This window comes from Notamacropus eugenii, chromosome 6 (genome assembly GCF_028372415.1).
Source record: "Notamacropus eugenii isolate mMacEug1 chromosome 6, mMacEug1.pri_v2, whole genome shotgun sequence".
In the NCBI taxonomy this organism is placed as follows: Eukaryota; Metazoa; Chordata; class Mammalia; order Diprotodontia; family Macropodidae; genus Notamacropus; species Notamacropus eugenii.
In genome coordinates, this window is record NC_092877.1 from 296,857,548 (window position 1) to 296,870,709 (window position 13,162).

The 13,162-nt window shown below is 39.3% G+C and overlaps 1 protein-coding gene across 3 annotated transcripts in view; it reads left to right on the forward strand.

The window, feature by feature from the left end:
* Positions 1-13,162, forward strand: part of LOC140509584 (aldehyde oxidase 2-like) — a 128,502-nt gene that overhangs the window by 22,759 nt on the left and 92,581 nt on the right. For all 3 annotated transcript variants that reach the window (XM_072617220.1, XM_072617221.1, XM_072617222.1), the window contains exons 6-10: positions 2,959-3,020; positions 5,258-5,347; positions 6,679-6,759; positions 9,691-9,835; positions 12,033-12,125. In XM_072617220.1, coding sequence (XP_072473321.1) covers positions 2,959-3,020; positions 5,258-5,347; positions 6,679-6,759; positions 9,691-9,835; positions 12,033-12,125 — 471 coding nt within the window. The remainder of the gene's footprint in view (positions 1-2,958; positions 3,021-5,257; positions 5,348-6,678; positions 6,760-9,690; positions 9,836-12,032; positions 12,126-13,162) is intronic.

Below are 13,162 nucleotides of genomic sequence, written 5' to 3' on the forward strand. Positions count from 1 at the left end.
AGTTAGACTTTATATATAGGCTTTATAATTTCCAAATTGCTTTACATATGTTAATTTCACAATAATTCTGGGATGTAGAAATCATTATTCCCCCATTTTGCAAATGGGGTGAACAAGTGAAGTTGGAAGAGGTTAAATGACTTGCCTAGGATTATACAAACTATTAAGTGTCCAAGATGGGATTTGAACTCAGTTTTCTTAAGTGTTGAAGTTTAGCACTCTTTATACTGAAATACCTAGTTACCTGAACAAAATGGTGGTAGGTCATCCAAGTGGATGTCTTGCAGGCAGTTGGGAAGGTGGAATTGGAATGAAAGTGAAAATTTGGGACTAGATACGTAGATTTGGGAATTATCTGTAAAAAGATAATAATTAAACTAATGGGATAAAATGAGGTCACTATAAATGAGAGCATAGAGAGATAGGAAAAGGATTTAAGACTGAGTTTTGTGAGACATTCACACCAAAAAGAAAAAAAAAGACTAAGAAGGCACATTCAAATAAATAGGAGGAAAACCAAGAGATGGTAATGTCATGGAAGGTAAGGAAGGAAGGAATATCAAAGAGGGAATCATCAACAATGTCAAATACTGTTGAAAGATCAAAGAGAACGATGACTGAGAACTAGCCAGAAATGGAAGACTATCGAGAAGGTGGGAGTGGTTAAGAAGGGGTGTTGTTGCTGTATTGTGTTTGTCCTTTGTTCTCAAAGAGGACCATGACATCAAGATGATGACATGACTTACAGTTGACTTTGATTTGACTGAGGTAGGGCTGTGCAAGGTCACCAGCCTTACTTTCTCTTCCAGAACCATCTGGTCCGGTGACCTGATACTCATCAGGATGATTGGAAATGGCCCAGAATGCAATGCAAGACCCTTTCAGGTTTAGGTCTTATCATAACAGTAATTGTTTCTCTTTTACCCAGGAGCCCTGAGGATCTTCCTCTCCTAGTTTGATTTTTTTTTTTTTTATTAAAAGGGCCATCCCTTGAGTAACTTAAAGAAGCCTATTCATTGAATGGGTATATCTCACTAAAAGTAAAGTTATGAAAAATGAGAACTGAGAAAATATCATTAAATTTTGGGAATGGAGAAATCATTGGTGATCTTGGAAAGGGGGAAAGGAATACATATTTATATGGTGCCTACTAAGTACCAGGCCATTTTAAGTGCTTAAAAATATTATCTCATTTGAGCAGTACCAACAGAGTAGAAGAAATAGAAAGTCAGAATGCAGGGTTCTAGATACTTTTATTGAATCATTTTATGTATTGATATTATCTTTTTTCTGAACTTCATCAGATTTTTAAAAATCTTTTTTTAACCTAAAGTGTCTCCAGTGTATTATCTGAAGCTTGGCAGGTGCTTATATTGTATGATAATCAGCTGTGAGTGATTTAGCACTTCTCAGCAACACAATGATCCAAGACAATTTCAAAGGACTTGTTATGAAAAATGCTATCCACCTCCAGAGAAAGAATTGATTGAATATAAATGCAAATTGAAGCACACTATTCTTACTTCCTTCTTCATGAGTTGTTTTTCTGGGGGGGAGAGAGGAGGTTGTGTTTTCTTTCACAACATGACTAATATAGAAATATATTTTGCATGAATCCACATGTATAACATATCAAATTGCTTGTCTTCTCAAGGTAAGGGAAAGGGAGGGAAAGAATTTGGAACTTAAAATTTTTAAAAACAAATGTTAAAAATTGTTTATACATGTATTTGGGAAAAATAAAATGTTCAATAAAAAAATTTAAATGGGAGATCCATCTGCTACCCACATTTGAGGTGCCTTGGACATTAGCTATACATGCTTTAATTAGAAAACTTTCCTGGATTAATCCAAGTTGGGATAATAAGCCAAAAGAAGATAAATCGATGCCTTTGGAGTTAAGACCCAAGACTGGACTAGGCATGTGTGAGCTCAGTATCTTAGAATAACCCTGGATTCTTCTTTATGTATTTATGTGTAATTATTGTTTCCCCAATTGGAAAGTAAGCCCCTTGAGAACAAGAACTGTTGTGTGTTCGTCCTTCGTTGCTGAAGAAGACCATGCCATCAGAGAAAAAATGACATGACTTGCACTTGACTTTGTTTTTGAATGAGGGAGGGCTGTGCAGGTCACCAGCCTCACTTCTCCTCCAGAACCATCTGAATCCAATGACCAGATATTCATCAGGATGACTGGACATGACCTAGGATGAGGCAATTGGGATTAAGTGATTAGCCCAAGGTCACACAGCTAAGTGAGTGTCAAGCGTCTGAGGTGAGATGTGAACTCAGGTCCTCCTGACTCCTCCACTGGTGCTCTATCCACTACACCACCTAGCTGCCCCTAACAAGAACTGTTAGTGGCTTGGTAGATAGAGTGCTGACCTTAGATGCAGGGAAACCTAAGCACAAATCTTTCCTCTGACACTTAACAGCTGAGTGACTGGGCTGTCGCTTAATCCGTCTCAGATCCAGTTTCCTTATTTAAAAATGGGTATTATAATAATAGCCTCTACATTACAAAGCCATTGTAAGATCCAGATGAGATACCATGTGTAAAGTGTCTTGCAAACCTTAAAGGCCCATAGAAATGCTAGTTTTGTTCTTGTTACCATCATTATTATTTTGTCTCTGTATCCCCAGCAGCACAGGCAGGGCTTTGCACATGGCAGGCATTTATTCAATCATCACTGATTCACTGATTTGAACAGATGATATCACGTTAGACAACATGACCTCTAAGGTCCCTTCCAACTCTAAATCTGTCATTCTAAGCAGAAAGAGAATACTTTTTTCTTCTGATTAGAGAAAAAAAAATCACTAATTGGATAAAAATCATAATGAAAACCTTATTTTCTAACTTTAAAAATCCTAGTAAAAAGTTACATTAGCTCTAAGTTTCTAAATAAGCCTCTCAACATAAAGTCCACTTACAAATTGTATTTACTCTATTTTCAGGTAACCTATGCCGCTGCACTGGATATCGTTCAATTCTAGAAAGCAGCAAAACTTTCTGTGCAGTAAGTGGGAGACAAACGTGGAGGGGGATAGTCTGAAGATTACGCACAGTAATCAGTTGCTCAAGGTCTAAAAAAGATGACCCATGTGGAAAGGATTGAAAATCCTAGGGTTATTTAGATGCTTATATAGCCAAATCAGTTTCTTATGTTGATTCATTAGCATTTCACTGGTTTGCTGAGGGCAGTTGGCATGTTTTATCAGAGGGAAATGTTAGACCCGTAAAAAGAGATAAAACAATCTGAATGCATATTATAACCAGTGATGGGGGAGGGCTTAGCCAAACTTGTTAGTGCTTGGTTAGTGGGACAGGATTAGGAAACCCAAGACTGAATCCAGGTTAGGCCCCCAAACTATATTAAATAAGATATTCTATAAGTAAAAGCTAACAGATTCCCAGTAACACTGAATGGGACCTGGAAGGCAATCTCTTGTCCAATTCGTTGTCCAGAGAGACTTAAGTCCAGAAGAAGATGTGAATTATCAATGTCATATAACAAGTTAAGGGCAGGATCGGGAGGAGAATCTATGCTCCTGTAAGATGAGACACAGAAGGCAGACAGGTTCTGAGTACCAGACTAATTAAGAAGAAGAAGGAAAGACGTAAAGTTTTGGTAGATTGTTCATCATTGTTATCCAAGAGCTTAGGCTCAAATGAAGGGAGCCAGAAGTGAGTGGAACTCACATAGGGTATATGGTCAGAGACCCAGAATACATAGACAAGAGCAAACAGAAACATATCTGAGTGCAGAGGAAAGCCATGTCCAGGGATCACTTCAAAGACACAGAGGAAGCAGGTGAGAAATGGAATCCTGAAAAGGGGACCAAGAACTGGATTTCCAGATCCAATAGAACTCAGTAGGTCTATGCAATAGCACATTGACATGTGATTATAGCAAGGGGTCCTAATGTATTAAGTTGCTTTGTTAGTGCAAGGGGACAAATGTGGCAGGAAGTGGATGCTGCTCCTGAAAAACAGGGCAGGGATGTCTCTACAGGCTCCTGGGGCTGGTGGTTGGCACAAAGGCAGAAGCCTAGGGTCCTTGGGAACTCCAAATAGCCCTGTCAGGTTTTCTTAGGCTCGGCCAAGGACCCCAAATGGAGCAACCACATTTACAGTTTGTGAGCCTCACTAAACAGTGGGTTGAACCAGAGTGGGAAAAGAGTACTTGCTGAGGAATAAAGACAAAGAAAATTTAAGATTATCTTCCTTATGGAGAAAAATCTGGGCATGAATATTATAGCCCTTCTAGGGTCAGACTTGGGGATGATGGCAGAACAGACACTGTCCGACATGTGGTTAGACATTCCTACCGTCAAATCTTGGCCATTCAGTTACACAAACATATGTGCAAGGGACTAGGAATCAGGCTCTCCCATCATGGAGCTTATATTCTACTACTTACCACGCAGCTAACAAGCCCCAAAGATGTCTCAATGGCAGAAAACAATTTTCCCACACAGGGAAAGGCTCCCACAAAGAAAATACTTTTTGAGTCAATCAAAATCTTCTTTCAAGAATAATTCGTCCCAACTCTGCATATACCACTATCTCTTGCAGAAGACTAACATTACACAATACATTAGGTCCTGTTTATGCTGGTTTGGGGGAAAAGTCATACCCTGAAAAGAATTCAGAATGGGGTGGTAATAAGCATTTGAGCAAAGTGGTCAGCTCTGGGCAGAGGCAGGTGTTCAGAGGAGAATATTTTGCAGGAGTGTGTGTGTGAGGTGAGGACTTACAGGATAGAAAAAAGAAGGGAATGACAGCCTGTTAAAATGTAGTAGCTATCAATGTTTAACCTGCCCCCAGCCACTCATCTATAACTAGTTTCCCTCAAATGTTTACAACGATCTGTAAAACTCTTTCCTGTTGAAAGAAAGAAAAAGGAAGGAAGAAAAAGAAAGAAGGAAGGATGGAAGGGAGGAAGGATTGAAGGGAGGAAGGAAGGGAGGAAGGAAGGAAGGAAGGAAGGAAGGAAGGAAGGAAGGAAGGAAGGAAGGAAGGAAGGAAGAGAGGAAGAGAGAGAAAGAAAAGTTCTATGAAATACAAAAAGCTAGTTTCCTGCATTTTTAATACAAGCTCCTCCCTCACGGCTGTCATTTTGATTACGGGCTCTCCTACAGAAGAAGTAGCTAAGCAAATTTATTCCTGTATTATAAATTGCTCGATTTTCTTAAAGATGAATTCTCATTTACACGCACAAATGATTTTATCTCAGGATTTCCCTCTGTTTAGGAATCAAACTGCTGTCAAATGAAGGGAACAGGGAAGTGTTGCTTGAATCAAGAAGAAAATCAAACTTCATCAACTCATCAGAAAAATGATGTGAGTTGCTTCTTCCCTCTCCACATTGGTTTATTTTGTTGTTGTTCAGCAGCATCAGACCCTATTTGGGATTTTCTTGGCAGAGATAGATGCTGGAGTATTTTGCCATTTGACATATGAGAAAACTGAGGTAAACAGGACTAAGTGACTTGCCCAGGGTTACACAACTAGTAAGTGTCTGAAGCCAGATTGGAACTCAGCAGTATGAGTCTTCCTGACTCTAGTCCCCAGGCTCTGTGCACTATGGCACCAACCAACTGCCCCATTTGTTTATAGTTATGGGGGGGGGGGAGGGAAGCACGAACCCCCTTACTCAAATTGACTACTCAGAGGCGTCTCAAGGTAAAAACAGAAAATCTCCTTTATTCGGTTCTCGTGAAAAACCGGGCGATCCCCTCACCAGTAAAGCTGGAGTAGGGAGGCGCTTCACAGAAGAAGAATGGCAATTTATATAGACCCTGATGCAAAAATCCCCCTCCCACCACTGGCCATTATTCTCATTGGCTGAGAAGCAAAGTCTTACATTCTAGGTGCGAAATCTAACCAATCCCCTTTGAAACCCGGTTCAAATTTCCCGCTCCTGGACGTTACAAAGCCTGTGAAAATACACGTCTTTATATTGAGGAGTTAGTGAGTCATATCCAACGATTGATCATAAAGTAATACATAGCTTTATATGGAAATCACCCGACTTTGGAGGAAGGGAAACCTGGGCCCAAGGTCTCTTCCACTCCAGGGAGAAGGCTCCACATTCCTGAGAAGTCTTCACTACATCTGTTCCCATTCAATTACAAGTGGGTGGCAGAGGAGGAGGTGGACCCATAGCTGAAATGTGACACTGTTAGTTTTTATTTTTCTGTTAATTCTTACAAGTTCATATTCTGAACCTCACCCCTTTTATGTTTAGGAAGTTTCTTGCAAAGTGGAGGTAAAATGGATAGAGCACTGGACCTAGAGTCAAGAAGACCTGAGTTTAAATCAGATTTTAGACTCTTCCTAGCTGTATGACCCTGGACAAGTCTCTTAACTAATCTGCCTCAATTTCCTCATGTGTACAATATGGATAATAATAGCATCTATCTCCCAGGGCTGTAGTGAGGATCTGAGGAGATGTGTAAAGTGCTTTGCAAATCTTAAAACACTATATAAATGCTAGCTATTAAGTTTCTCAACTAAAATGTGTTTATTTTGCAATGTCCCACTGGGACTTTGAACTCTCTCTCACAAGGAAATTGGAGATTTCTTGTAATGCTCATTTTGCCTACTTAGGGTAAGAACTTCTTTCCCATACAACTGGATTTAAATGCCTTAACTTTACTTTCTTTTTAAAGATCTGCACCCAACTATACACAAAAGAGGAGTTCCAGCCCTTGGACCCAACGCAGGAGCTCATTTTCCCCCCTGAACTCTTGGTGAGATGTGTTGCTTTTCTCTTTTCTGCTTACCTATCGCCATGGCAAATTCAGTTGAATGAAACCATCCTCATTTACCTTCCTGTGCAATTGATAATATCATCAATTTATAAATAGCCATGCTTTGTAACTCACCAAAGGCAAGCTATTCCATTTGGTCTCTATTCAGAAACCTTAGGACAGAGTATCTTAACCTTCTTCAGCTGCCTAGCAAAGGCTGTGGAACCCTTCTCCAAACAAAGTCTTTAAGTGCATAAAATAAAACGCAAATAAAATCAATTATTTTGAAATTCAATTATATATTTACATATTATATATATATATATATATATATATATATGAGAGAGAGAGAATAGGATGATCACTAGGTTATGAACCTCTGCGGTTTTAAGGGAATTTAGCATATTTACCAAAATGATCTTCCCAAAACCCTGATCTGACCATTTCACTGCCCTACTCAATAAACTCCAATTGCTCCCTATTACCTTCAGAATAAAATATAAAATCCTCTGTTTGACCTTAAAAATCCTTTACAAACTGGTCCTTTCCTACTGCTGTGGTTGGGTGTGCTAGGAACCCTGAGTATAGGGAGTATAGAGTATAGGGAGGTCTGCCTGGAAAGAATTCAGTCACACAAACCTTCTTTCAGTCAAAGTAACAAGGTTTATTATATCACCAGTATAGAGGGCAGATTCCTACTAAATTTGCAAATCTGATGAGGGTGGGACTGATACTCACAAACAAAAAAGGGAAGAAGGGTCAGTAGAAAGATCTTGATGGGTTTAAGGAGTGATAAGTAGCCTGGGATGGACCAGGAGCAGATAATGAAAGGAGTTAAGTGGTAGGAGTGCCACAGTGAGAGAGTTGTTAAAAGGATTATTGAGTATCTAGGTGAGTTGGGCTGTGCCAGATGCCTCAGGAGAAAAACACCAGGAACTAGGTTGTGTGGGAAGGTTCAGGGACTTGGCTGCTTTCAAAAACAGTCTTTTCCTTTTAGGGGTCCAGGTCCCATCACCCTGTTGAGGTTAGGGGTGCTCAGGACCCCAAAATAGTGACATCCTTCTCAAATGAATTTGACCCAAGTCTTCTTTCAGCCAAAGAAAAACAAAGTTTATTAAAGATCCTCAAAATTGGGTAGACTCTTAAGGAATCTGAGCATCTGTGTTGTTGGTGCTAATGCTTGTGGGGCCAGATTGAACCTTGAGCCTTTGTAATGCTAATGTAAACAGGTTAGATAGAATCTGGGCACTTTCATGGAAACAAGATGGATCTTTTATTACCAAAAGACTGATGGGTATGATCAGAATAGTGGTCAAATCTAGGGAAGATCTTGATGGGAGTGACCAGTAGCCTGGGGAATGGGTTTTTGATAGGATCAAGGGTGAGAAGTATAACTGAGATCTGGGCATAGTGATTATAAAAAACTTAGGGCCTCAGGAGAATATCAGACCAAGTGGAGAAATCCAAGGAGCTTACAAGATGAGGTTTCACAGGGTCCTTTAGACAAATATGACTAAATCTCTTTTGGGATAAGGGACGAAGATCTCGGCTTCTGCCCATACCCAGTCAACCCCACCAATCCCACCACTATAATTCCAGTTTACTTAACACTTTACTTCCTTCTACACACTACACAACATACAATTCAGTGATGGACGCTGGGCTCCTTTCTGTTCCTTACATTTACCAGTCCATCTCCTGGCTCTCTGTCTTTTTGCTGCCTGTCCCTCTGCAATTCCTGCAATATTTTTTCCTCCTCGTTTCCTCTTTTTGGATTCTTTGGCTTTCTTCAAGTCTCAACCCAAATTCTACCTTCTGTAAGAGGGTTTTTCCTGTACACCTCAATGTTAGAGCCTTCCCTTGGAGATTACCTGTAGGAGAGAAGGAGGGGAAGAGGAAAAGGAGAGAAGGAAAGGAAAGAGGAAGAAGTAAAGAGAAAGGAGGAACAGGAAGAGGAGGAGATGCTTAGAAGAGGAAAGACTGCCAAAAACAATCAGAAAGGTGATCCTGGGGTCAGCAATGCAAGTCATATAAAAATCTTTTCACCGAAACAACTATTTTGAATATTTACCAAAATGTTCAAGTTTACCAAAACAGAGGCACTGCCGGACACTAACTAGAGCTCATAATGCAGATTAGGATTTCTTTTTAATAATATGTGATCCTCTACCTTTGAGCTCTTGATCTGCATTACCTTGGTAACCATTTAATATTTAACATGTAACTTAATTTTTTAATTTTGGTGTGCAAGCAGTAACATTTCATTTCTCTTAAAATGTAACACTTTGATTTTCCCCAAATGAAAATAAATGCCTCTTTTGTGTTATAAATTTCCACCTTCATTTTTTCTATTAAAATTGATTTCAGTTTTTTTAAAAAAAACATTTTTAAAGAGAGATTACCTCCAATTTGCCCCCTATATAAATTATGTGGACATAATTGCTGGCATGTTGTCTCCCCCATTAGAATGTGAGCTCTTTGAGGGGAAGTACTATTTCTGTCTTTCCCTGTATCTCTAGCACTTAGTAGGGTGCCTAGCACATAGTAAGCATTTAATTAAATGCTTGCTGCCTGACAGGAGCATCATTTTTTAGCATTCATTCATAGAGATTTTCTCCTTGGACTCTTGCTGAACTCCATACCCCCAAGCAAAACTGTGAAGCCCTTGAAAGCTTGTCTCCAGGACCCTTATCTCCTCCTTAATCAATCAGTTTGCTGTCCCCTCTGTAGCTTCCACTCCAGCCCCCTTAGATCTAGCCCTCTGAAAACCATGGTCAATTCAAAGCTCAAGGGATGAAATTCTGAAGGTTGAATTTCAGAGAACAGCCATAGGGACCGTAAGGCTGGAGAGTTCTTGAAATTGTTCTACATAGGATCACTGACTTTCTAATCGAATTGGAAGGCTATCTACTGCATATTGTTTTCCCACAGAGAATGACAGAAGATCTCAGTAAAGAAACTCTAACTTTCTATGGTGAGAGGATTACTTGGATTTCCCCTGTAACCCTAAAGGAACTCTTGGAACTGAAAGCAAAGTATCCTAAATCTCCTCTTGTCATGGGAAACACCTCAGTGGGTAAGTACACTGAGTCCAGTAATAATAGTAACAATACAGTGCAGGAGTCAGGAGGACCTGAGTTCAAATCTCACCTTAGACACTTGACACTCACTAGCTGTGTGACCTTGGGCAAGTCACAACCCCAATTGCCTCATCCTGGGTCATCTCCAGTCATCTTGATGAATATCTGGTCACTGGATTCAGATGGCTCTGGAGGAGAAGTGAAGCTGGTGACCTGCACAGCCCTCCCTCACTCAAAACAAAGTCAAGTGCAACTCATGTTATCATTTCTCTGATGGCATGGTCTTCTTTGGCAACAAAGGACAAACACACAATAGTAACAATGACCACCACAACCAAAGAGCTCCATGTTCATATAGCCTTTAAAATTTACATAGTGCTTTCCTCACAGCAACCTGGTGAGGTAAGTAGTAGAGGTATTATGCCCATTTTATAGCTGAGCTCACTAAGTGATTTGTTCATGGTCACAGAAGTCCTAAGTATTAAAAGACAGCTTTATAGCTATCCATCCCTTCTATATCACAGCAGTTAGGGGAGTGGCACCTCTACAGTCTGGAAAATCTGCATAAAATTTTTTGACCCTCCTATCATACCAGAGAAGTCCAAATTATTATGGTTTTAAAAGATAAAATGTGTTGTTATTGTACAATACTGTACAATATATACAAATGTACATATATATACATATACATATCATGCATTTCTGAGTGTAAGAGATGAATTCAACTTATGTTTCCACCAAAAATATGTAATATCTGTGATGGCAGTGTTAATCATTTAATATGATTTTTGGACCTTAATAAAGGCTGGAGCCTGAACTAATGAACCAGAAGAACCTGGACCTAACAGCTTCTTTGTATTCTGAGTAAACTCAGAGAACACCTCTTCCTATGTCAACAAGGCTGACTTAAGAGCATTCTTTATGAGACCCTTAACCCAAGACACTATCTTAAAAAACAATACTTTTTCTTAATATTTTATTGACACATACTATTTTATGACATGTTGTGTGTTTGTCCTTCATTGCCAAAGAAGACCATGCCATCAGAGAAATAATGACATGACTTTGCACTTGACTTTGTTTTTTTGAGTGAGGGAGGGCTGTGCAGGTCACCAGCCTCACTTCTCCTCCAGAGCCATCTGAATCCAGTGACCAGATTTTCATCAGGATGACTGGAGATGACCCAGGATGAGGCAATTGGAGTTGTGACTTGCCCAAGGTCACACAGCTAGTGAGTGTCAAGTGTCTGAGGTGAGATGTGAACTCAGGTCCTCCTGACTCCTGCACTGGTGCTCTATCCACTGCACCACCTAGCTGCTCCTAAACAAGAACCACTAGTGGCATAGTAGATAGAGTGTTGACCTTAGACGCAGGGAAAGAAAACACAGATGTCCTGGGTCATAATTTCAATTGACACTTTGCCAACTCTTTTATCTTATTCTATTTACCACCTATTCAATTGAGACATCAATTAAGATATCACAATTAATAAATCAATTAAGATTTGCTTGCCTCTTTAACCAAACTTTCTGGTCAACAGTGGAAAGATTGTACATCAATTAAGGGAATTCCTTTAAAAGAATTTATATCATGTCATTCTATAAAGAAAATAAGAAATGTGGCCTTTGTGGGGTGGGATGAACCCTGGAATGCTGGCCAATGAACAGCAAGGTGGGAAATTCAAATTGGGAACAGCATAAAAAGGCTTGCATTCATCTGAACAAATGTAGCAGTTCATTAGGAACTACCTGTTCATTCAGGAGGAAAGTTAATAAAAGCTTTCCTGATTTCACAACAAATATCATTCTTTGTTTAAAGTGAGTATCTTTCTAACACTGACTTTCTAAAATTTTTCTATGTTCTCTGATGGCCTTTGTATATTGTCTACAGTTTCTACAAAACTCCAAAAAAATTCCCATTTAATTTCTTATTACCCATGATATATCAGAACTGTGATGGGGAAAGTCATGATATGGAAGGGATAACTGTGACCTCAGGAGTCCTAAGTCCAAGGGCAGTTGAGATCCCTGATAACTGCTTAGTCTATGACAATGAAATTGTTAACTAAGAAAAAAATGAAAAAGAATTAAAAGCTTGTTTTGTCTCTCAATTACATCATTTTGTGCCAAAATCTTACCTTAAAAAAAGAATTTTTCCTCCCCTTAACCTCTCTAAAATGTGTTCCTTCTTTAGGACCAGCTATGAAATTCCAAGGACTTTTTCACCCAGTGCTCCTCTCCCCAGCCAGAATTTCTGAGCTAAGTATAGTGACTAATACAAATGATGGTGAGTTCCTAGTTTTCCTGGTAGAATATTACTCAAGATGATGATCATACTATATTATAACTTCTGGAAATCAGTATTGCTGTGATGATTCATAATTTCTTATCTCACTTGTTCTTTGGATCAAAGATGTTATAATTTACCTATAGAGCTGTCCTGTTCTTTTCAACACCACCAGGCCCAACATTTGCAGTTTCCTTCTCTGCCGGGACATTGACTCACTACACCGAATTTCTGCCTCCTGACTACATTGGAGTATAATCAGATTGTGGTCCTGAGACGTCATTTTTTACTTTCATAATTACACTTATCTTATCATCAGCTTATATGGTCATATTGTATCACCTCTACCCCCCCACAAAAAAAAACTTTTACAGCAAAAATGTTCACTAGGTATTTAAGGGAAAGTCCATATGTTACCTTTCTAGATGTATTACAGGAAACTGACATCTAAACTTCAATAGCAACTCTAGAAAAGAAGAAGTAACGATTACAGAATAAACTCAACCAGGTACAAAGCTGAAAAACATCCAGACGACTTTGAGAAATCTGGAGAACATCTGGATGTCTTCTCTAGAGCACTCTGCTTCTCTTTTTACAGATGTAGTCAGATGTGTAATATCAGCCTTCCCATGGTTAATCTTTTACCTTCTCTCTTATTGGCAATAACTATGAGTCGTGTGTTTGTAGCTTCATGCATCCTTTCCTTTAAAAAAAAATAACTATCACAATCTCCCTTCCAAAAATCATCTTCTTTCAAGACCTAGTTCAAGTGCTACCCTTTCACCTCCTCCATCTCCTTTGCTGATTTTCCATCCATATTCCCCGCCTTGACTGTGGCTGTTCCCCAAGGCTCTGTCCTGGACCCCTTTTCATCTCTCTCTATACTACTCCTCTAGGCAACCTCATCAACTCCAGTGGGTTTAATTATCATCTCTATGCAGATGACTCTTAGATCTACATATCCAACATCACCTATTGCTTATTGGACGTTTACAACTGTTTATAGAACATCTCAAAGTGAACATGTCAAAAGCAGA